At 34.2% G+C, this 26,817-nt stretch overlaps 1 protein-coding gene and 2 long non-coding RNA genes across 4 annotated transcripts in view; 1 reads left to right on the top strand and 2 right to left on the bottom strand.

Moving 5' to 3' along the window:
• The window catches only part of LOC149476873 (uncharacterized), a 34,711-nt gene extending 29,653 nt beyond the window's left edge, over positions 1 to 5,058 (bottom strand). The window contains exon 1 of the long non-coding RNA XR_016317727.1: positions 4,811 to 5,058. This is a non-coding gene — a long non-coding RNA (uncharacterized LOC149476873). The remainder of the gene's footprint in view (positions 1 to 4,810) is intronic.
• Positions 920 to 2,194, top strand: LOC149476874 (uncharacterized). Its single transcript, XR_016317743.1, has 2 exons — positions 920 to 1,015; positions 1,597 to 2,194. It is a non-coding gene; the product is annotated as an uncharacterized LOC149476874 (long non-coding RNA).
• Positions 5,059 to 8,945: 3,887 nt separating the features above from the next.
• Positions 8,946 to 26,817, bottom strand: part of LOC149476872 (uncharacterized) — a 46,448-nt gene continuing 28,576 nt past the window's right edge. For both annotated transcript variants that reach the window (XM_089711235.1, XM_089711236.1), the window contains 4 exons: positions 18,041 to 18,205; positions 12,310 to 12,401; positions 10,950 to 11,097; positions 8,946 to 10,193 (listed from right to left, as the gene is read on the bottom strand). In XM_089711235.1, coding sequence (XP_089567361.1) covers positions 9,928 to 10,193; positions 10,950 to 11,097; positions 12,310 to 12,401; positions 18,041 to 18,205 — 671 coding nt within the window. In that variant the 3' untranslated portion in view covers positions 8,946 to 9,927. The remainder of the gene's footprint in view (positions 10,194 to 10,949; positions 11,098 to 12,309; positions 12,402 to 18,040; positions 18,206 to 26,817) is intronic.

The following is a 26,817-nucleotide window of genomic DNA, read 5'->3' as shown; positions in this document are numbered from 1 at the left end:
ATCTGCTTTACGGAAATTCCATTCATTTAATTTACTACCAGACCGTACACATGAATTGTTTATATTGTAAGTCCTTAAATATGCTAATTTCACCAACAAAGACGGATGATAACTGTCAATGGGGACAAGTGGTGGTGTGTCACTACTTACCTGTAATTCCCTGCTACTGGCATTACATAATACAAGGTCAAGAATTCCACCCATCTTATTCTTAATAGTATTATACTGATGCAACTTACTGAAGGAAATCATATTATTATATTTATAAATAACATTTTTTGATGCTGAATTTAAGTTAAAATCGCCAAATATTACAATTTTATATGATGAGAAACGTGTACTTAATTCTTCTAATATTTTAAAAATATCATAATAAATGTCCTCATTAGAACCAGGTGGTATATGGGTAAAGACCAAAATTTTGACACATTTGCCCAATCAAAAAATTCCCAAACATTTTTCTTGAAAACTATGTATGATAGAATTTTACGACAATTAATATTAAATTAAATGGTTATTTGTCCAGCATGCCAAATACCCAATGTTATATAATAATACTCAATAGCAGAGTAAATAAAATAATTTATCTACTAACGCGACCAAATTATGTACAAAACGGCATAATAATTTTGGAGGGTGAACTTTGAAGATATTTTTGAACAAGTTCTATGTAACTTATAGGCTGAATGTTGAATTCTACAGCAAAAACGTATAATGAGCAACCTTTTTCACGTAGGCTATAAGGAACAAACTGATATATTATGCTTATTTACTGTTTTTTGTTATTTATGTGCGATTTTAAAAAATTGTGCTACTTATTTTGTGCAACCGTTTTCATTGGCAGTTTCTATAGACTATAAACAAGGTAGGTTTCGCTTTGGAGGACTGGCAGCACTGCGTGTAATTGTCTAGACAGCTAGAGAATAACGGCCGTATTGTATCATTCGCATTGTTAAACTCAAAGTGGTTTAGTGTGGTCAGAAATTTTTCGGCAGGTTATTCAACGATTCTTACGGTAAGTCTTGTGTTTTAATTATAATTCAATAGTGCTCTAGGTAAAAAAAAGCATGGGTGTTTGCGTAATATTCATTTTAATACGATTCACAGTGTAGTTTCAGAGTAATCAATATTTACTTACTGTGCTACCTCACAATTGTGACACTTTTGTATTACTTTTGTAACACCAGTTGTACAATTTCTGTGTCACCACAATTGTGCTACCATAATAGGGTTGAGATACACTTAGTACTAGGTATATTTGTTTAGCATTTGAGAAAGCTATCAATAATTGAGTATTGGGATCGTTTTAATTTAGAATATGCCCGTCGCACGCAGAATAGCAGACACAATAGATTTACGTTTTGAAGGTTAATACTAAAGGCTTAGTGCTTTGAAGTCGGTTATTTTTAACGTAGTTATTTTTATTAATTATAGGAATAGTTTGAAATATTTTTGGAATTCAGGAAATATTTTAATTTTTTTGTCAAGTAAAAATTCTGTCAAAATACTTTGCCTATAGTGGCAAATTTAGACTGTTGGTCGTAACAAGCCGACTAATAGGCATGAAATAAGACATTTTTTCTTTTCAACTTTCAGATGCCACTTACTTCGGCAGAATAGTCCAAAAGATATAGAGAACGATTAAAAAAAGATAATCCTGAAAAATTTGAAGCTTTAAAAAAAGGAATTTAGAAAGGACAAAACAATTGTACAAAACCAAGACAGCTGTTTTGACAGAAGAACAGAAAGAAGAACGAAGGAAAAAATGGAGACAATTTAATGAACTAAGAGATAGACCAAGAGCAACAAACACAGAACAGACTATTCGAAGTAACGCTTCACAAGATGATGAATATCCCATAATACAACCTGGAATCCATTGCCCGAAATATTCAAAGACGAATTGAACGAAAATTGCGGAAAGAAAATACAGAGCTTCGTAATAGCGTACTCACTTTGAAAAAAGGTTATTACAGACTTTTTAATCAAATGAGAGTACAACAGCAACATATAGCAAAAATGGAAGAAGATTATGAAGAACTGAAAAAAAAGTTACAAATAGCACCTAGCAGTGAATATGGAAATATGATTTCCGATAGCCACGTCGAAGCAATTACTCCAATAAAAAAAACTGACCACTTCATAAACTTTAAATTTTGGAGACTTAATAAACCCTTCTTTTCTTAGATTATAATTTTGTTTTAATTTCGTCTGAAAATAATTTAGATATATTGATGTCTATTTTTCTATTTTTAAAACTATAGGTTTCTATAACTCCTAATGTAACCTCAACTTTATAATTTTTTGCTACCACTTTGTGCCACTATTGTGTTACACTAGTGTAAATTTCTGTGCGACTTTTGTGTCACTATCGCACAACATTTTGTGTCACTATTGTGTCATTTACGTCAATATTTTGGACTTCACCCATATACAACACACACAATAACATTTTAATGCCATTGCGTTTTACCGTGGCTACTGTAATTTCGAGACAATCAGTACAACTACTTATGTAATTTTTAACACAAATATTTTTTATATTATAACAATTTCGAATAGCTAACAATACACCACCCCAACCTGAATCATTACACCGATCTTTACGCAATACAACATAATCGTTTGGAAACAACTCTGAGTCACACACACTACTATTTAAAAAAGTTTCAGTTAAAGCATAAACATCGTATTGTTCACTTAATATAGAATTCTTACATACATCTAATTTTGTGCGCAAACCACGCACGTTTTGATAAAACATACAAATAGTTTTTAATTTAGGAGTTTTGTGTCGTTTTACGGTTGCGAAATCCACTACGCCATGGCTTTATGTGCACATCCTCCGCCCAATGAATAGGCGACATGTAAGTGTCCAAATTTTTTGTGGGAACTGTCAACTTAAAGGATGCATAGTCACCACGCGAATTCAGTTGTTCCACCAGACATTTATCATTTGGGCAAATACATAACAAATGTTTTATAATTTGTTCGACTGTAGTACCTTTTTTTAAATAATAGATATGCAAGTAACTTTTACGTTCGGACGCCTCCAATGACGTCGAACCGGGCGCGGCCGTACCACGAGCTACATTTCTCGCCTCACGTCGAACTCGACGAGGCCTCACGTCGACCCATTCCGTTGTAGCCCCGACTCCGTTACGGTCGCGGTCGTCCGAACCATTGGCATCTACGAACGCGTCTTGCGAGTTCTGCGTGACTTGCGTAGCACACGTAGTAGGGGTGATCTCGCCGTCAGTGCCGCTCGGTGGGGACGGAGATGCGAGCGGCAATGTCTTCTTCCCTGCTCGCACCTTGGGCTTCGCGACGTTGATAGTCGTAAGCGCACGAAGACGAGCATCACGAAGTGGCCGCAGCTTAGAGTTACCCTCTTCATCATCACACTTTTTATTTGGTGAACTCAAATGTACCGTCGGTTCTCGCATTTGTTTACTTTCAACAAATTCTTTTATAATCGAATTCTGTTCTAGAATAAGCGTTTCTAGTGAAGTTACTTTATCTTGCAGATGTAACACAGTCTTATTCAACTCACGAATAACATTTTCCAAAGTTTTGTACGACATATTCACAGATTTTATTTTTTAAAGTAACAGCTGAGCGAATGCGTTAACCCTTGCAAGCGCGCGGGGGGAACGTCTTTATGATGTTAAGTATGTAAAAAGGCTAAATATATTTTTTATTACACCAAATTTATTTTAATTGCAGGTTTTTTTTTAATGAAGAAAGGAAGAGCATTAAATTCATTGAATATGGCAACTACGGTAACACAGGGTCCAGATTCAAATACACCAAATTGTGTTGACTGAAGTAGATCAATCAGACGATGAATTGATACCACTGAGTCAAATGCGGAACAGAAACAACAGAGGTGGTTTTCCACTGATTAGCAACAACATTGAACAACATGATTTGAATGAATGTTCAGCAGTTGATGTGACTATGATCGAGAATTTTAAAAGTATTATTTACCGTCACCTAATAAAAATTGTACAGAAGTGAAAATGTCTGAACTTAATTATCATTGTGAGAAAAAATCTGCCCAATTGTCCCCGTTTTGCAATTTATAGTCCCCGACTTGCGGCTATAAATTGCAAAACGCGACTCCACGGGTACGTTTAGCTGATAATGTCAAATTACTTTTCGCAGATGTAATAAACACATTTGGCGATGAACATTCACTAGATTTCTTGAGGTTAAAGAATATCAAAAATGGAATACCTCTTCCCAAACCAAAGTTAACTAACAGATGTTAGTTTCTTACATCGGAACGAAAAATGAGAATAGTTAAAGAATTAGGACCACTTATGCCGGAAAATAGAAGAGTATTCTGGCAAAATTTACCCGTGAATGATAATGCGACATGCACACAAAGTATCATGAAGACTGAATGTACATATTCCTTATTAGTTTTTATTATTACTAGTAATTTTGATCTCCTATTTTCAAAAAGGCCAAAGATTGATGAAGAAAGTACCTACATTGACTGTTGATTCTATTAAGATTTAAGTGATAGGTATTTGTGATAGATATTAATAATAAATTTCTAATAAGATGACAACAAAAATTAACTAATTTACAATGTAGGAGAAAAAAGTGAAAAAGTTCTTTAATTTCTTTTGTATTCTTTCAGATTTTAAATTACAATAACTGTGTAGTCATTCTATACATTTTACTGACTTAGGTACTATTGGAAATTAAAGCGTGAAGTTGGATTTTGTTCCGTTTCACCCCGTTTTACGATATAAATTGAATTTCTAGAAACTAAAGATATAAATAAGTACATACTTACCAAATCTCAAACATTTCTATAGAAATATGTTGTTATTTTTTTACCTTTTAATTACCTTCGTAATTTTACTTATTAATATGAATTTGAACTGTTCTCCTGTTTGGAACAACAATTGCTAGCTAATACTGCTTTTATAACAATATCAATTATTATCAAAATATAATATAACAAATAATATTGATGAGAGAATCATTATGACACAACCATAAACAACTGACAATTATTATAGATGATTAGATGACATCACCACAGATAATTAAATTTTCATCTTATAGATTATAGATGTACCACGTAGTCAGTGCTGCCAAATCTATACTAATACTAGCGGTCCGCCCCGGCTTCGCCCGTGGTACATATGAAAAATAGATGTTGGCCGATTCTCAGACTTACCCGATATGCACAGAAAATTTCATGAGAATCGGTCCACCCGTTTCGGAGGAGTATGCAGACTAACATTGTGACACGAGAATTTTATATATAAGATTATAAAGCTGAAGAGTTTGTTTGTTTGTTTGTTTGAACGCGCTAATCTCGGGAACTACTGGTCCAATTTGAAAAATGCTTTCCGTGTTAGATAGCTCATTTATCGAGGAAGGCTATAGGCTTTATATCATCACGCTTCGACCAACAGGAGAGGAGCCACGGGGGTGAAACCGCGCGGAGCGACTAGTCGTATTAAAATAACAAATATTAACGAACTAAGTAAAAGTTAGGTACTTATAATTAAATATGAAAACAGTCTACGTACTTTAAAAATTACCCAAAAGTGGATGTAGTATCATTATGTGGCAACATTCACAATACATTTCAGTATTTTGCAAAATTTCTAAAATATTTTGATGTAAAAGTACTTACAGATGAACATTATCCTTTATTACATTCCACGTTTCTGACCTTTTCTTGCACGTAAATACGCTGCAATTTGGCATATTTCGCTCCTGTTTTTACACGTTCACTGACTAGTTTTATATTTAACCGCTATGACCGGCGGACTCATGTCTCATACCTTTGACGAGGGGAGCGCCTGCCAATGGCCACACCGATTGGTTTAATGCTATAGGTATTATAAAGTAGTTACGATAGCATCTTTCGGCTTGGATGAAACTGTAGGGGGGGGGATTATCAACAAAAAAGCATTTATAAGCTAACAGCTAACCGTTTAATTTTTATACTACCTGTGATACTACTTAATTTTCGAGTAAAGTTATAAAGTTGACGTAGGCAACACTGTCAGGAGACGATAAATCTCTTTTCATATAATATATTTTCCAATGTCGTCGTCGACAATTTCGCCAATGTCGTTCGTCCAGAATCACAGAGTACTTTTTGTCCAGAATCTAGATCAACGGTCGGCAACAGGCGGACCGCTGTCCGTGTGCTTCTGTATTTATAATAGAAAAAGAGAGGTCGATTCAAGAGGAAGGTTTTAGTATATAATTTTTAAGGTTTTAGACAAAACGGGCGAAGCCGCCTGCGGAAGGATACCTAGTATCAAATAAATATGATGGGCAACTGAACTCAGTGGGGTTGTATGACACATTCTATATTACTCTAGTGCCCCTGAGTTGTGTGTCTACTTACTGATACTGCCTACTGGTGTTTTATTATAGACTAAGTATAAAAATAATTATACATGCAATCATGATAGGTATAAACCAATATACAATGCAATCCATACTTAATATTATAAATGCGAAAGTAACTCTGTCTGTCTGTCTGTTACTCAATCACGTCTAAACTACTGAACCAATTTGCATGAAATTTGGTATGGAGATATTTTGATACCCGAGAAAGGACATAGACTACCTATTATTGCGAAATATGTATCACGGGCGAAGCCGGGGCGGACCTCTAGTAAGTAATAAAAAATCAATATAATTATCGACATTTTAATTCGAAATTTCAAACAAAACATAAAATATAACGGACGGAGACTTAATCATCTATTATTCTGACATTATACTATGTAGGTACAAGTGCTACACTAAACATTACATACAAAATACATCATTTAGATTCGGAAAAACATAATATATTTGTATCACTTCTGACGCAGAGGAATATAATTTAAGCAAAACAACATAATGGTATTATACCTTTAATAGCTTACAGATATATTGTGAAACTAACTAAACTTAAATAAGACCAGAATGCGGACGGATTAACACTAAACTAAGTATAAAAATTAACCAGTTATACACAGAGTGCAAGAATTAATTTCCCTAAGAATTTCATTTAAGGCACAATTAGTTATATTTTAGAGGTAAAGATATTTTTTGTGAAGGTTAATTAATACATTTCTTTTATCTCTTAACATAATGTTAATATAGAATAAGCATTTTTGACATTCATCAATAAATGAGACATTAATAACCATTAAGAAAAAAATTATATAAAACTAAATCAGTGTTATTTTTATCAGTTTTATAAACGAGACCAAAACAACATACTTGTTACCGTCTAACAAGCCTGGTGGGTAAAGTATACCTATAAAAACATATTTACACACATAATAAAATATCATTTTATATCAAGGGACAATATTTATACTTATTTTTATAATATTAAAATGTTTACAATTTCATTCATACAACATTCCATAAATTGTATCTATTTTGAAAATAGCTAATTCATACATACAAGAGCTTTTTATGAGGCTTAACATACAATCTTTAAAGAATAAATAGATACAAAATGCTTTTATTAATATTTAAAAGTTTATAGAAATTACAATATTTAATATATACAGTAGCACCTCGTTAAGTCGAACCTCGATAAGTCAAAAACCTCCAAATCTCGAAAAAATGTCTTGTTCCCTTCCCTTCAAACCAGAAAACCTCCGTAACTTGAAATCTTGGCCCTCTGTTAGTCGAAATAATCACCGAGTCCCTCCAAGCCATTTTGGTACATATTTTCACTCTATAACTCGAAAAATTAAATTTGACCTCTGTATCTCGAACATGGCAACATTTTATTTTACAATCTTTATAACTTGATCATTTGGACTTTAACAACTTGCCGACAGTGCAGTACACTATAATTGTTTCTTAGAAAACATTTTAGGAGTATGCGATAATAAATTTATGACTCGCGTAAACACGTGTTTGCATTAAGTAGGTATCTGATGACGAAATTATCGATTCAGTAGCTCAGAAAACCGATACTAATGATTAAGATGACATAGAAGACGTGAATAGTACATGCGCTCCATGCGTTTCCATCAAAGAGGCTTAAGAACCGCATTGAATACCTACCTTACGAAATTTTATAGAGCAAACCAGTATCTCTGTTCTTTATAGATTAGACAATGCTAGAGAACAACCAAATTATCTAAAGCAAAAAAAATACTGACTTTTTAATGCCATATTTTTTATTTTAAAATGATTTGAAATAATGTTGATTTATAAGTAATAAAAACATGTTTGTCACCTCTGCAAGTTGAATTTTAATGTACTTTACCTCTCTAACTCAAAATTTATAAGAATAAACCTCAAACTCTTTATGTCGAATCAAAATCCGCCTAAGTCGAAATCCTCCATAAGTTGAAAACTCTATAACTCGAATTTTTTGGCGTCTCCCTTGATATTCGACTTATAGAGGTGCTACTGTATATTGCTATTTATAACAAACATGCATTGAATTCATAGACAGGTGTTCAGTCGAAAAATTTAAGCAACAGATAAATAAATATTGCCCCTGTGTTCTTATACAAACTATATAAAATTATTATTTTACTGATAAACCTTTAAAATATTATAATAATAAAATTCCACAAACTTCCCTTATGGAAATGCAACACTACGTGCCAAGCTATTTACAATTTTTATAGAAAAGAACTTTGTTCATACACAAAATAATGTAATTTTATTATATCAAAGAAAATTCTTATAAAACCATATAAAAGATTGATTTTCAAAATCAAACATACTTATCAGAAATAAAAATAAAAACCAGAAATATAAATAAAATATTGCATGATATTGCACAAAAATTTGTTGATTGTAGAAGAAATTTCTGTTAAAAAAACTACGGACAAAAATAGAGAAGAAAATACAGTGTTAGTATGAAATAATGTGCGTCACGTACATTTTGAGAGTTTCCTACAAAAGTAGTATCTATAATACATACTTTGTTAAAAAAATGTGTGCATTTTAAGTTCATACATACCCTACTTTATTTCTAACATTTTTACTCTGTAGTCCAAGAAATTGAACACTGAATTAAAATTCAAAATGAGACCGCATATGTAAAAAATCAATTCGTATAAATACTTTATTTTTCGACAATTAAGGGCTGATTTTTCAATCCTTGGTTAATTCTTATCCATCCAATAAAGTACATATTACACAATAATATACAGATGTGACCTAAAAACTGTCAAAAAGTGGGCAAGTAACTCATTTTTAAAATGGTTGTTTAATACGATATTCGATGAATAAGTTTTAACTAAGGATTGAAAAATCGGCCCATGAAAATACACAAAATGAAGCAATACATCAAAAACCATTTTTATCAACCCAAAAATTATTGCATACTTGAAAATAATATTACTCTTTCCTTTCTTCTTACAAATACATACATAAAACATACATAACATAAAATGGCAGAACTTGTAAACAATTCTTATACAGTCATACGCACAACAATTGTCTATCTAAATACCTGAATATCAATAAACAAAATTCGTAAAAACAAATTAACATACACATTGACATACAATAAACGTAAACTCACAGTCATCTTTTTTATATGATCTACAATTACATAATATTATGTTCTGCATGGTACTAATAATAATATACTTAGGGCCGGCGCAGCATACTATTATCGACATTGTTCTGATTAAAATAAGATTCAAAATCAAATAACAACAATTTCTTTCGGGGAGAATTTTTTTTGTAATAAAACGGGATATATCCAAAAAATTTACAGTGACAGTTTTGCTTTTGATAGATCTGTGACAGTTTTGCTTCTGACAGACCTGTGACAGTTTTGCTTTTGACAGACCTGCGACAGTTATAATTCTGACAGATTTAGCGCGATTGTGAATCCATTTATTTATTGTACGTCAACGGTGTATACCCAGACATTTGTCTAGCTGATAAATACCTTGTAAATTACACTTCCGTGCTATGCGTTTGTATCCTGACCTTTTTCTGGCTACCGTTCCGATTTAACGGTGGCGAGTTGCCAGAATACCCCGGGTTCTGTATGCCCAGACCGCCTTGTTTTGGCTTTTTCAATGAGGACCGTAACGGTGATCTTGTTATTGTGCTCGCATCTGACAGCCCTGTGAGGGTTGTCGCCGTTGTGTTCATTGAGGCCACTGAGCCGTGTCCGTTTGTGGAATACGGCTTGCCAGATGCGTCTGTCATTGATATGCCTGGAATTTTATATGCATATTTGAGTTAAGATTAAAATTTTTTTTGAAGTGAAAACTTCTTTAGCGGCGTTGGGTATAAAATCTTAAACTCGCGTTAGGACACGTGACCTGATCGAAAAAGCGTAAGACGGATGGATATCAAACATGCTCAACGTTAATAATAATCAAGTTTTCACTTTTGCCGGCACTCCCGGAGTGCAACCCGTCTTTTTTTTTTATTAATAATAGGTAAGCGCATGACCACGATCTGGCTTGCTGGTAAGCGAAATGTGGCCTAAAATGGAGTTCATTTCCCTAGTAATTTTACCATAATAATACACTTTATGTATATATAACCAATTAAAATCAATCCAATCAGTTATAGTAACAGCTTCATACAGTTGAAAAGAGAATGAAAACAGGTGCAGTCGTTTTTGTAAATTTGAGTTTTTGGCGAGCAGACGCACTTTTTTTTTATAACAGGTTGCGTGTATCTGCGCTAAAAAAACTTTGTAAATATGTAATAACTAGCTTTCCGCCCGCGGCTTCGCCAGCGTTTTCAAAGAAAAACCCGCATAGTTCCCGTTCCCGTGGGATTTCCGGGATAAAACCTATGTGTTAATCCAATTTACCCTCTATATGTGTGCTAAATTTCATTGTAATCGGTTCAGTAGTATTTGCGTGAAAGAGTAACAAACATCCATACAAACTTTCACATTTATAATATTAATAGGATTTAATTTTTTCAATCTTTTTGTACAAATAAAATATAACTACCTCTTCCTTCCTTAAAACCAGGATTATTTATAGTAGTTGCTGTCGGTTCGCCGATCGGTATGGTCGGGTCGCCGCCTTCCCGCCTCGAGAATAACGTGTCGTATAACGACATTATGAATAGGAGGGAATTTATCACGATGCATACTATCTGAAAATGAAAATTTTTAGCGTTTAAATAATAGAATAGTGATAGAAATAAATACCTATGTATTATATATATTATGTACTAGCGGTCCGCCCCGGCTTCGCCCGTGGTACATGTTTACGTTTTCTCTACATAAACCATCCTCGTACTTCATGGTCCGGGAGCCAGCAGCAGATTTTATGACCAAGTTCCTCTCAAGCGGTAATTAGTAAAATGCATCAAAGTATAGTATTATGAAGCCTCGTGAACGTCAGCTGGAGCTCGGTTGGGGGGAAGAGCGGTTGTAGCCTCCCGTATCAGCTGACGGTTTTTCCACCAAGATACAGCCAGCTGACATATATATTTATCCACAGTTACATATAAGCTATCATCAGGTAAATTTTTGTTTGAGAGGAAATAACGGAAAATAAATTTTTCTTTAAATTTAACTTTCATGTTCGAGACACCAGCTGACGTATAATACACCATGTTGTAACCAGCTGACTATTTTTTTTCGTTGAGATATTGGGCTAGCTACAATTTGACAAATTTTTAGCTGAGAGGAAATGAATGAATGAATGTATTTTTTTTTCCTATGTGCGTGGGAGGCTACAACCGCTCACCCCCCCAACCGAGCGCCAGCTGACGTTCACGAGGCTTTATAATACTATACTCTCATGCGTCTGACGAATTATCTCTTGAGAGGAAATACATAGTTAACCAAATTTGCACCTGGCTCCCTAACCATCAAGGAATATAATAAAAAAAGAATTATCGAAATCGGTTCAGCCGTTCTCGAGTTATGCGCTTACCAACACATTTTGCGATTCATTTTTATATATAAGAAGATATAATATTATGTATTGGCTATCTCTTTCTTTTATGAAGAAGGTATCTTACTTCTCTGATGTATCGAAATCTAATATAAGCATGACGTTAGGTAATATATCCGTACCTTGTCTAACAAATAACATAAAAAGTTAATATTATCTATAAATTCCCCAATTAAAAAGTTAAAAACATACCACGAGAAACATGATAAATACTTTGAATGTAGGAAAAATGGTATGAAGTTAAAAAAAATCGATTTAGATATATTGGTTCTGATTAAAATCAAACAATTTCAATCCAGTTATATTAAAATAAATCCCATGTATTACCTTTATATTCTCTATATAATTTTAATTTTTATATATCGTATATGAATTTTCAAGTGCTAGTTTCTCAAATAATTACCTGTACATAAAAAGCTTCTCCCCTAGTCAAATAGAATCCTCTGTCATCGCCTTGTACAGCGAACAGACCGGCTGCAGCGATTGACAGGAGCGCTGGAAATATGTATAAACATATAGGTATTATGTCTTAAATCAAGAAATATGTTTCGTTACCGTGTAATTGATCGTGGTGTCTATTATCGATGTTTGGCACAGAGTATGCAAACAAAGGTTGTCAAATTATTTTGCAACTGTCATGCACCACGACAGTCGAGACCTAATCTGTGGTCGACACTTGTACTTCCGTATTCGATCGAGCCGCTCCTCTGCTGTGTGCGCGCGCGGCGGCTATTGAAACACGTGTATCGCATCGGATGATTGGGCGCAAATTCATCGAGTGCTGCAGCATCTCAAGGTACGTGGTGCATTGTTTTTGCTGCTCACTATATTCCGAACATCGATTTTGTGTTAACGTAATTTTCCCTAATGTAGTAGAAGCCACCCGCTATTTCGGCTTGGTGCGATTCTACATTATTTCTGGTGCCGAAACCCGGGAATTTGCGTATCAATTATCATATTCAAAAGCTTATGGTATTACTGGTCACACGTAATTCATAATCTAAAATCAAATTCAATTCCGTTCGTATTAGGTTCTTTGTTTAACAAAGTAGGAAGTTGTTATAAGATCTATTTAAGCAAACACTTATTTTATCGGTGCTTAAATTCATACGGCTTAAAACAATTTCATATTCTAAAACTTAATACATATTCAGAAGTACAAGTCAAAAGCGTTTAATTATTGTAGGAACTAGTTAAGCAATCACATATTTCATCGGTGCTTAATTTTACACAGGCCTATAGTAATTTCACATTCCAAAACATAATTCATTCACGTTACAGTTTATCCGAACTACATAACTAATATTAAAACGTAATATTAGGTTAAATCGTAATATAAAATAATTTCATTTTATATTAACACTCGGGGGTAAATTGACAATCGAACGTCGAACATTCTAGCGGCTCGCGCAGCGCATCATCATTGTTACTTGTTATTGTAAGTTATAATCTGTATTCATTCACATTACCGTTTCATGCGATTTTCATCCTTAACTTCATATGCGTAAAGGTGAAATAATAATTTCATTGTTTCATTTTATTTCATTGTTTGAAAAATTACATCGAAGATTAACTTTGTTATTTAATTGTTTGTGTTTAAACGTTTTTACATAATTTGTTTATTCGATATATAAATTTAAATTTAACAAGATGTCTTTATTTACTAAACATACAACTCGGAAGTTAGGTTCTTTGAAAAAATTAAAATCTAAATCGGTGGATGAATATTATACGACTAAGGACTTATCGACATTGCGTAGAAAACGTACTATAGCGTATAGAAGATTATCGAAGGCGTTAGAAATAGGTAATGCAGCTTTGAGTGATCGTTCACAATACGACCTATTTTTATCGTATCATCAGGAAATTAAACAAATCGTTTCAAATTTCGAAAATGCTCATTTTAATATACTCGATCTGACGGACGACGCGGATAATGAAACTGAAATTGAGGAACAATTCGATGAATTATATTTTCAGATACAGTCTATTTATATTAGTTTAACTAAACATGATACAAATAATTCGATTAACTCGAATATCAATTCATCGAATATCCGTTTACCTAAAATTACATTGCCACATTTTTCGGGCAATATCAAGCAGTGGCCTGTGTTTTATGATACGTTTAATTCTTTAATTCATAACTCAACGTCAATTTCGGACACGGAAAAGTTTCATTATTTAATTTCTTCTCTTAGCGGGGATGCGTTATCGGTGGTTAAGGCGTTCCCTATGACTCATGAATATTATCGCGACGCGTATGAAGCTCTTATTAATCGCTATAAATGTAAACGAACATTAGCTTTTACTTGTTGGCAAGATATTTTAAACACTAACTTCATGCATAACAACGCAACTGAGTTTCAAAAGTCACTCGACTTATTCGATGAAAATTTAAATATTTTAAAATCTATTGAGTTACCGATAGATCGTTGGGATTTTGTTTTAGTTTACCATATTTTATCAAAATTAGACAAGAACTTACGCCGCGATTTTGAGGAGAAATATTCTAACGTGGAGTTGCCGTCTTATGATCAATTAAGGGGTTTTTTGCGTTCCAAATGCGAAGCCTTATTACGAGATACACATTTTTCTGGTGTGAACAAATCTTTAAAGCCTTCGACTACTCAAAATCAATCAACGAAACGTTTCAATTCAAATGCACTTGTTGCTAAGAACAATCGAGGTAATTCGAACGATAAGTCTAAAGTTTATTCAAGTAGCTGCGCGTATTGCCATAAGTCGCATTCTATTTTTTCTTGTCAAGATTTTATTAGTAAATCGATTGACGATCGTATGGCTATTGCCACTCAAAACAATTGGTGCTTTAATTGCCTGAAGCCATCACATCAATTAAAAAATTGCAAATCTATTTTTTCGTGTCGTATGTGTAAGCGTAAACATCACACCTTACTCCATCGCGATCATAACACTAAGATCGAATCAAATCAAATCGGGTCGTCGCTGGTGTCAAGGTCACATACGAATCATACAGTGCTGTTAGCCACAGCTATCGTTCAGGTTAAGGATGCTTCAGGTAATATGCAATCGTTTCGTGCCCTGTTTGATACGGGCAGTCAGAGCAATTTCATAACGGAATCAGCAGTAAAACTTTTAAATTTAACGCCGGCTTCAACAACCGCGGCAATTAGTGGCATAGGGGAAGCGGATGCACCTGTTGTTATTGGTGACGTCACTTGTTCTATCGGCACTAACGGTCGAACTCTATTTAACTTGGATATGCACGTCATATCTAAAATATGTGGCGATCAACCTATCGCTCAACTTAATTCATCAAGTTGGTCCCATATTAAATCGTTGCCGTTAGCGGACCCTGGTTTCGATATACCTGGTCCCATTGACATTTTGCTTGCTGCTGATGTATTCGCTGACTCTGTTCTTAATCAACATATCAAGGGAGGTGTCAACCAACCTACCGCGTTTAATTCAATCTTTGGTTGGCTACTTCTAGGTAAAACTAATATTTCATGTAGTAGTCTGTTGCAGACGTTGCCTGTAATCAATAACGATTTAAACTCATTAGTTCAACGTTTTTGGGAATTAGATTCAGTACCGCAAACTTCAATGCTGACTCCAGATGAGTTATTATGCGAACGTAAATTCGTTGATGAACACTCACGTGATGAATCTGGGCGTTATATTGTTCGTATTCCATTTAAGAATAATTCAGAACCTACATTTGAGGGCTCTCGCGAAGTTGCTTTGCGTAGGTTCTATGCTATCGAACGTAGGTTGTCACGTGACGCCTTGTTAAAATCGCAATATGTCGACTTTATGTCTGATTACATCGAAAGTGGTCACATGACAGTGGTTCCTGTAGCACAAGTTGGCACAGGAAAATACTACATACCTCATCATTGCGTTCTACGCTCTACCGACTGGTGGCATCATATTGTATCCTCAGGTGATAATCCTGCTGATTTGTGTTCACGAGGTTTATTTCCGAGTGAGCTTGTGCACAATGCCTTATGGTGGGCGGGACCGTGCTGGTTAACCCAAGGTAGTGATACTTGGCCTACGGATACAGCTGTTGTCACATCAAATGAGGAGAAGGTCGTTATGGAGAAGGAGCAACGTAAGGTAGCTCTTTCCGCTGAAGAGAGAGCTCCAATCGAACCAACAATAATTGACTCTTTACTTAATCGTTATTCATCATTTCAAACAATCGTTAACATTTTGGCATTTGTATATCGTTTTATCAATAACTCTAAAAACCCAGCTCAAGCTAATCGTAATAATTTCATTAATAACGTTGAAAGACATAACGCATTATTAAAAATCGTTAAACATGTACAGAGTCAAGTCTTTTCGAACGAAATTGCTAATCTTAAATCGAACAAACTTTTATCGAAACCTTTTCGAAAACTCAATCCATTTATCGATCGATTAGGTATTCTCAGGGTGGGCGGTAGAATTTCACGCGCAGGTTTAGAATACGAACAAAGGCATCCAGCCTTTCTACCGTCTGATCATCCATTAACGTTTTTAATTATCGACAACATTCTTCGTAGCTACTTGCATCCAGGCCATTTCCTTACCTTAGAGCCTTTGACAGCTGTCCCTGATGAAGATCTATCAAATGTTAATATAAGTCGGCTTCATCGGTGGCAGTTGTTACAATCATTTCACCAGAGTTTTTGGTCCAAATGGAAACACGAGTATCTTAACTCACTAACACAACGCGCCAAATGGACTAAGGATTCTAAACCGCTTCAGATAGGCTCAATGGTGATAATTAAGGATGAAAATCGTGCGCCACTACAATGGTCTCTTGCCAGAGTAGTGGATCTTTTACCCGGTTTTGATGGTGTAGCTCGGATTGCAGTAGTTAAAACAGCGAAAAATCATATAATTCAAAGACCGTTGGTTAAGTTATGCCCTCTACCAATCGAGGACTAGCTTAAATCGTTTATCTTTCTTTAGTATCGTAAGGTATCTAGACATTAAGTTATCGTTAGCAATAAGATATCGTGTCTGTGTAACATCTATCGTGTTATACAGAATCAATTAGTTAGGTAACTAGTTTTTATCGTAATCAATAAGTATCATCAATAATTATACGGATCATTTTATCGTTCTCGTTCCCATTATGTTCTATTTATCGTCTGACCAGAAAATACCATAGGCATTTTGGTGGGCGGGATGTTTCGTTACCGTGTAATTGATCGTGGTGTCTATTATCGATGTTTGGCACAGAGTATGCAAACAAAGGTTGTCAAATTATTTTGCAACTGTCATGCACCACGACAGTCGAGACCTAATCTGTGGTCGACACTTGTACTTCCGCATTCGATCGAGCCGCTCCTCTGCTGTGTGCGCGCGCGGCGGCCATTAAAACACGTGTATCGCATCGGATGATTGGGCGCAAATTCATCGAGTGCTGCAGCATCTCCAAGGTACGTGGTGCATTGTTTTTGCTGCTCACTATATTCCGAACATCGATTTTGTGTTAACGTAATTTTCCCTAATGTAGTAGAAGCCACCCGCTATTTCGGCTTGGTGCGATTCTACAAAATATAATCTTAAAGAAAGATAGAAACTAGAAAGGTATTTATTGCCAAAAATATTTGCATGTATGAATACAAGAACATATCATATAGATAATATTATATATATGTATTACGTTTACGTATTAGTCTTTTTTATACGATACGCATTCTTTTTAAAGCTTCATATGAACGGATGCATACCTATCGAACTTTTATATATTTTTTATTTTTATAAATCAAGTTCAAAAAAGGCGAGGTTTTCAAATCGCCTGTATTATTATATTTTCGACTGGGTGAAACGACCTTGAAAGGTTGATCCCATTTCTGATCATTTGAAGGTGGTTTAAGTTTTATGGTTAACTAGTTTTCCGTCCGCGGCTTCGCCCGCATTTTAAAAGAAAAACCCGTAGTTCCCGTTCCCATGGGATTTCCGAGATAAAACCTATTCAATGTGTTAATCCAGTTAAGTTACCCTCTATATGTGTGCTAAATTTCATTGAAATCGGTTCAGGAGTATTTTCGTGAAAGAGTAAGAAACATACACATACACATCCATCCTCATAAAATTTCGCATTTATAATATTAGTAGGAAATAATAATGTATCATTTATTTATACTCACTCGCCAGCAACGCAAGCGCCAACTTCATCATAACCAGGTGGGTGTACTTGAAGCCCACCTTCTCCTTGGACGAGATCATGGCCAGCTGCAGCACGGACAACACGCAGAATACCCCGAGAACTGACACCCCTATCGCACCCACCACACCGGCTAGGTACACCGCCGCTGTAAGGAGAGAGGATTTATTGAAAACGTGGTACATTTATTAAATATCATTCTAACTTTTACGAATCTCTATTGAAAAAATCGCATCAAAATCGGTTGCGAAGTTTTAAAGTTCTATCTATGCATATCATATAGGGTGGAATAATAATGTAAGATTTATTTAGTAGTAAGTTTATGTACTTAGTAAATTAAGATGTAAGAAGTATTTTTTTTTAATTCCGTGATTTTTTTTTATTTCCTCAATCACCGAACGAAACGTTACAATAATGATTATTTATTACCTACGTTTAACTGTGTATAATATGTGGAATTAAATCCTTTGCCAATTTTGGTCATATACACTTGTACTATACTCTAATTATAAATATAAACACTGTTTAGGAACACTTATCACTTTAAAATTAGCGTGTTTTTTTATTAGGTACTACAATTATATAAAACCGATTCACAATAACTGTATTTAACCGCAGAGCATTAGGTACTATGTGAACAAAATATATTCGCAAAGACCTCAAAAGTGAGTTATTAATGATCTTGCGTTATAGATCTAATGATTCTTCAAATCACTTAACAATTCATTAGTAATTCACAAGAATAGATATATTTATTGTATTAAATTGTACAATAATATATAAAAAGCTTAACGTCGTCATTTTGTACAATGCTCTTTTTTAACTCCTTAAATTTAATTTCGAAGGATCAAAAAACTTCCATTTAAAACCACAGTTTGGATAAAAAGCTGAAATTCTAACAAACATGAAACAATGTATAAATGATGCCTTATAGTTAAATAATACAATTAATATTTCGTTCATAAATTTAGAAATAACTCCATATGTAAAGCAAAAAATAAATACAATGAGCAGTCTCAGTTTGAATACAAAAAATAAGAAACATCTTTACCACTGTATACTTTAGTATTCATTGACCATAATTACTTACTAGAGTTGTCATAAAAGATACAAAGACAGACACAGTTTTGATTACATATATTATAATGACGGCATACAAACAAAATAATATACGTTTAAAATAAACGGGTGATCATCCATTCAGAACTTGACATTAGCAGAATCGGTCCTGTAGTGTATGTGAGTGAAAGAGAGGGAAGTATTATGTCATCTCTTGCGCACGTGCAACGGTGACACCGCTCACACAGCTCAGTTGGCTGCAGGCGGTCGGAGTGAGAGGTCGTGTGCGTCTAAGAGCCGATAATAGGGAAGGACATACACTACATTTTTGGCGACGAGGTAAATCGGGAATAAATGTAAGTAATTTTTTTTGATAATAAAAAAAAATTACAAAACAAAAAAAAGGGAGGAAATAGGTGTGCTGTGATAACTATTGAACTAATTATATCCACAGTCGAGTTACATCGAAGGGAATATTAAAGTTAATAATAATATACACACATACCTATTTTCATTATGATATTTTGTGCCGCTTACAAAAAAAAAAATATCCGCACAAAGTAGATAAATAATATGTGCGTGCCTTTCGAGAGGCCTCCGGCCTCCGCGCCGTAGAAAACGAAGGTTTCGTTTACATAAAGATTTAGCAAAACCTCTTAAATAATTGTAGCCAGAAGGATAAAGTAGGTGTTGTAAATTGTTTCTCGTATACATAACTACACTGATACCAATGCATACGCGGGCTGTCTTTATTGCTCGAGCGTATGGTGCCTGTTTGATAAATACACTGTACAGTGTACGGGTATACAGCTAGCGTCGTCCAGTATATGTACTCACGTAGTCATGCATAGGACTGTAACTGCGTTATGCGAGACTAAATGTGATATTTTGTTTAGTCGAGGCTGTAGATTATTATTTTGGGACATTTGTTTACATATAAATTTATTGATACTGATATGTAAAAAACCTGCTTAAAGGATTGGTTAAACATGATTAAATGAGCTAAGAAGGTTCGATTCCCGATCAGCTCAGAATAGATTTGTCTGGTTACAAAAATATAATTATACCAAATACCCACTTATATCTTATTTAATTACTCGATGTGAAGTTGCATGAGTATTATTTAAGATTATTCATTATTGCATAAAGAATTAATTAATGGTTATCATGCAAGGAACGTAAGTTTCCTGGACAGGCTAATATAGTAACATTATGGAAGTTCATGTATGTTGATGTATGTGTTTCGATGGTGATATGGACCACGACAAGGGATTTCTAAAGTTGTTGTTGTTAAGCTATAATGTTACAAGATGAAGCCTGACAAAAAATGTTGTGTGGTTTTATGAAACCACGGTAAAAGTGAAACTGTTCGAACGGTTCCGATCACTGCTTTATACCTACTCGGCAGCCGACCGTCACGCGACATGCGCTACACAGACCAAAAAGTTTGAGACGATGTAATAAAAGTTTCACTTTAAAAAGGGTAACGCCCGTGTACGTAATTTGAAATGTGTTACCAGATGATGCCTGGTAGTACAAAAAAAAAAAAAAAAAAACGGGTGATGCCTGTGTGTACTTTGTACTGTGTTACCAGATAATGCCTGGTGGTCGAGAAAAATCGGGTGACGCCCGTGTGTATTTTATAATGTTATACCAGATGATGCCTGGTGGTACAAAAACAAAATCGGGTGACGCCCGTGTGTATTTTGTAATGTTATACCAGATGATGATGCCTGGTAGTGCAAAATCAAAAATCGGGTGACGCCCGTGTGTACTTTGTAATTTTATACCAAATGATGCCTGGTAGTCGTAATATAATTACAATACCGGTGATGCCTGTAGTGATGTGATACGGGTGATGCTCGTATAAAATGTTTATATTTTGGGTGATGCCCATATTGCGAATTCATGCACTTAAATATACGCGATCTTAAAAAAAAAAAAAAGTGATAGTTCGTCACCATTTCACAGTGAAGTATTGTTCGTAAGATAGATTGTATCTTCGAAATTACTTACGGTTAGTATTGATATCCAAATAAAAAATGGAATAATACAATTTTTAAGAGTATACAGTAAATACTAAAATATTTACAGTAGCTTTTATTATTCTTATCTAAAAGTGACTTAATATTTTCATAATTTCATAGCAGATTTTGTTAAACAACGAAAGAATAATCATAATGATAACAATACCTAAAATATCTGCGATAGGTATTGCACATTTAACTGACAACTATAAAGTTAGACAGGTTAAGTGATAATATAATAATCATAAACAGGGTAAGGTAATAAAACAATGAATATTCGAAAACAAAAATAAATGGAATGAGAGACATACAGAGTAGTCTCAATATTCATTATTTCAAACTACCCACCTGGCAGACGTTGTAATGCTCTTTCGCCTTTTATCGGTTCGTTAAACGAATTGGAACATGAATATTATCCGAATTGGTCGAGCCGATACGCCGCGCGCCGAGGTTTGAGTTTTACACTTAGCAACATATTTGGCTATTCATTTTTATTGTATATACTATGTGGCGTTGTAGGTGAGGTGGAAACAAAAAAATAATAATAAGAACTAGATACTCACCATACAGTCGACAATTAATTTAGTTAATTAATAAAATAAAATACAAATATCAGTAACAATAAGGGTCGTGGTGTGCCTAGGTCCAAACCCTCCGGTAGGGCTCTTACTGATATAGGTGGACGTAAGATGGAGTGCGCGTCTCGTTGCGAAGGCTAGGCGGTAGGGTGTCTTTAGGGTTGGTCGCTGAATTCCTTCAACAGGAATTAAGGAGCCAAAGCAAGCAAGACGTAGAAGGATTTCCTCAGCGGCAATCGTAGCAATGTCGTACTACTACTGAAGATGGGTCTTAAGCGGTATGTAGCAGCGTATGAGGTTCCTTATCGGAACGTGGCAAGGACGCGACAATTCCCTGCGCGGGAACGTTGCGGGTATGTAGAAGCTTTCTAAACGGAACGTAGCAGTAGCATAACACCACTCTCTCAGCGGAAATGTAGCACCCCGGTTTGGGGTTAGGTATAACACACTGTTAATCATTACATGTGGAACGTTGAAAACGACTTTTACGTAATTTATACAATAATATACCGTGAAAGACAATAGTTGGACAATAGACAGTTGGCATAAAATATGAATCGTTAATTGTTAATAACTAGCAAACCTGGCGAAGTCCGTTTCGCACCAGAGACACCTTTTCCTTGTTATAAACCTCACGGAGCCCGAGACCTTTCCAACGAGTGCAAAGCCGTGGAAATCGGTTCGTGCGTTCTGGAGTTGTAGCGTCAGGAAGGAAAACCCGACTTATTTTTATATAGTAGATTACTTTGATAGATAGTGTATAGTGACAAACAACCTGTCAAATATACACTTAAAATTTTTAGATAGATTCAAGACGAACATTTATTGTAAAATAAAAAATGGATCATAACCACATCATACCGCAAATATTGGTATATGCAAGGTATATGTAAGAACCATGGTAAAATCATACACCATGTGCATCTAGTTATTACTATATTAATAACGACTGTTTTTAATTTAAAAACACCAATTTTATAATAGACGAGAGAATCAGCAACACAAACATCACCGTGAATAGTATTATAAAAGTCAATACACTAATAATTTTATTTACAAGTTTAAAAAGTTATTAAGAATTTAATAAGATTTACAACGTAGTAATTCATATAAAATCCAAGTTTTAATGGTGGTTTGTAAGACTGGTCTGATTTCATATTCATAAAGTAGGTACTTACGTAATACATCTTTTAAGAGCTCATCTTTTGAACATTGAATATCGCACCTAATGCATTAACACCGCTGCGAAAAAATAATGGATATCGTACTAGATTGAATAAAAGATTATCAATTAAGAAATACGTTAAAGATTTCTTGTCAAAGCAAAAAAAAAATGTATTATCGCGAAAAGGTCACCATTCGTGCCTTAGTCAGAATATAAATTCCAAGTATTAATCTCTACAATATTGAGGTGGTATAGTGGTATTGATTTCGAAATGCAAAATTGAATATTGTAAATTCAAGTTAATTACATAATTTATGCAAATACTTATATAGTTATAGGTAACAAAGTTTTTATTGATTGTTACAGTTAAATTTGTATTACTGATTGTTACAGTTAACATTGTACAGTTAAAAAAAAAATATGTATCCAACTACTTATTTTCAGACCATTAATGTATGATTAATGTCTAGCCATTATTATTGTCATTAAGTTATCTTTTCCTTTTTCAAGTGGCTATTAAGTTGTCAGTAATACAAATACAAATGTTATCATAAGTAACAAATAAAAAAAGTCATCAACAAAATGATACATTTTGATTCGTTTTAGGTTCGTTACATTAATTGAATTTTAAATACCTATGTGTTATTAATGTAATAATCATACAATGAACAACACCGCGTGTGTGTTGAGGTTACAATAAGAAGTATAAAAAAAAAGTAATACATCATTAATCACGCTTTACTAAATATTCATTATTGTATTGTCAATAAATTGTTGTAATATTGTCACTAAAGTTAAATCTGAACGGTTTGGGTAGGTCATAAGCGAATCGAAAAGAATCGGTTGCATACAGTCATACGAACATACAGGTGAAGCTAAAAGCGGTTCAATAGCTGAAGTCAATGGCACAGTATAGTATGATATTGTGCTGTTGCAGAGTAAGCTCCACTAAGACTATAATTCTGTCAGAGTGGTTTATACCCGAAAGTTGGTATTTAAATAATTGATAATTATGAACCTTAACATTGTAATACTATGTATCTGTATGAATTAAATATTTTTAATGCGCTATAAAAAAGGCTGCCACTTTCTAGCCTCTAAACTATCACCCAAAAATATATCATAAATCGCTTTATTGCAATATGAAAGAGAGACGGACAAACAAATAAATAAACAAATCTTCCTTGTGCCTAAGGATCATATGATAAGTTGTTGTTGCTTAAATATGAATAAATAATGAACCAATTAATGTTTGGTTAAAATTTTGCCGTATAATATTTATTATATTATTTAGGGTACAGATATATACATATCATATTACATTCCGATTTTATTAGGTATATTGAATTAAAATCGGAACATATATTGTTTTAGTAACGAAGTACATATACAGAATATAGATATTAAATAATAACCGAGCATTTAAGTATGTACCCAGTCTATAGGCATTTCACTTGGTAATAATTCGGTTTGCAGCTATCGTTTATTAATAATTTTAATAGGTGGGAAAACAGTGGTTACTTAGATGGTGCAGATGCCGGTGCAGGTAAAGTGAATTAAGTTATGCGTCAGAAGAAGCAGCATTCACCTCTTCTAAATGACCTGGAGTGCAGGTCATGATAAATAGTGAGTGAAACATATCAACAAGGTAGTGCAATAGTCATGTAAGGAAAAAATAAAACAGGTTAAGTACAGTACAGGTACAGTACAGGTACAGTACAGGTACAGTACAGGTACAGTACAGGTACAGTACAGGTACAGTTAAGTTACAGAAGGAACATAGTTTAAACATTATACCTTACATATACATTAAGTTACTGAAAACGATTTCGTCCCATTGGTTAATAAATAAATAATGACTTAATAAACTTAAATATAAGTACTTAAATATAAATATAAGTATACAACTTATTCATGATAGATTGTCGTATACTTAAATAAATTGTCATTATTGTTATTATAAATACCTATGTAAGATGTTACATTTCTATGATTTTGAAGGAGCGACTATATGCCTATATATATTCTTGCCGGCTCTTCTCTGTTGAGGCGGCTTTCCGAACCAGTGGTAAATTCATATTTTGTCCTTATACTGACGAAACGTTTTAAACGTTTCTGGACGAGGTCTGGTTGATGAATGAAGGTTTGAGTTTGAAAAAATATTAATTAATATCGATTTGAATACATATATATTGTAAAAATTATTATAATTTTGAATATACATATACTTAATGGAAAAAAAAAAGAAAAAAAAATGAAAAGGAGAGATGTTGCATATAGATAGAATTATATTACTAGGCCAGGTGACACATTCTACTCTATCGCTGGTATGGAGCGGACGTGTCCCTGATTTGTGTTTACTAACTGATACTGGTGCTTAGGTATAGACTAGAATAGAAGCATACATATAACATACCCGAATAGAACATAATATTTTATTTAATAAAATTAATTGAAAAAATTAAAAATTTCTAAAATAAAGGAGGGATGTAGTGTATGTGAGTGAAAGAGAGGGAAGTATTATGTCATCTCTTGCGCACGTGCAACGGTGACACCGCTCACACAGCTCAGTTGGCTGCAGGCGGTCGGAGTGAGAGGTCGTGTGCGTCTAAGAGCCGATAATAGGGAAGGACATACACTACAGGTCCTCACTGGGATCAGGAGTTGCCATTTGAAAAAAATAATCTGAAGAAGAATAAATAAAGTATTAGTTAACTATGCAGTTTCATACATTCAACAACCAATCTTGGTTTCATTAATGTTATGAATACATATATACAGTATTTTGTGCACGCTCAATTTTAAAGATTCTGTAAAAGCGGCAATTTATATCAATCGCTTTTAAAAACTCGCTACCTTTCCGCCAGCGGCTTCGTTTGCGTGTATTTAACATTATAGCGTGAAAGCCATACCAGCTATTTTTCCTGTGCAAGTTTCACCCACAAAAAAGCTATGACTAGCTTATATGCTTTTCCGAGGCTTTGTGATGATCTGTTTCAAGTTTTATTATTATTGGTTAAACTTGAAATTCAACCGTAACAGATGAAAAGACAAACAGGTAACTTAAGCATAAAAAATATTAGCCAGGGATTTTCAAGCATATTTGCGAACATTATCAACAAAAAGGCTATTTCGACGAAAAAATTTCTAAATTTCAACCCATCTACGTACCTGTAACAATATCCATAAACACTATAAAACTGCACTGAGTTCAAAAACCTCGTGATACTTATTTTTTCCATATAGTAGGGGAGGCCAAGAGGGGGATTTTGGGATTTACTCGAGCGCGTCAGATTACTATAAGGGACGGTACCTTAGCTATTCATTAGTACCTCTAGTCAATATGAGCAGTTATGGTTGGTGGGTGCGCTCAGGGGCCCCGCTGGAAAGTTTGAATAATCCATAATTCCCTAAGGTTGAGCTCGAATCGTCAGATTAGCGAAATGGGGACTTCTTATATTGTAATTAACCCCCCCATACATTAATCTGACGCGCTCGAATAATATCACTTTAATTTTTTACCCTTTCTTCATAGCGATTAAATCGCCACTTAAATCGTCAGATTAACGTATACTTTTTTTCAGTGACGTCCTGGAGCATGCAAAATATCAATATCTAACGCGCTTGAGTATTTCCAAGCCAATTTTTTTCTTTTTTAAATTAAAAAAAATCAAAAAACCCTTCCCCACCGCTAAAAGTGAAAACATTATAGGACCTTTTTTTCTCGCTATGGTCTAATCTACCAATTCTAATAGGTTCCCGTGACGCTCGAGTAAATCCACATTTAGCATCCTGGGCTCCCCTACTAATAAATATAATAATAAACATAACTCCTTGTGATCAATTGTTAAGATTTCGACTCGCACCCAACCAATACAGATAACAGTACTCAAAATGAACACAGTTTTAATATAAATGAGTTTCACTCATA

This window comes from Colias philodice, chromosome 26, assembly GCF_061535455.1.
Source record: "Colias philodice isolate Cphi_HAF_F1 chromosome 26, ilColPhil1 Martin Lab GWU primary, whole genome shotgun sequence".
Lineage (NCBI taxonomy): Eukaryota > Metazoa > Arthropoda > Insecta > Lepidoptera > Pieridae > Colias > Colias philodice.
The sequence above is the reverse complement of the archived record's forward strand: the minus strand, read 5'-3'. Positions and strand labels throughout refer to the sequence as shown.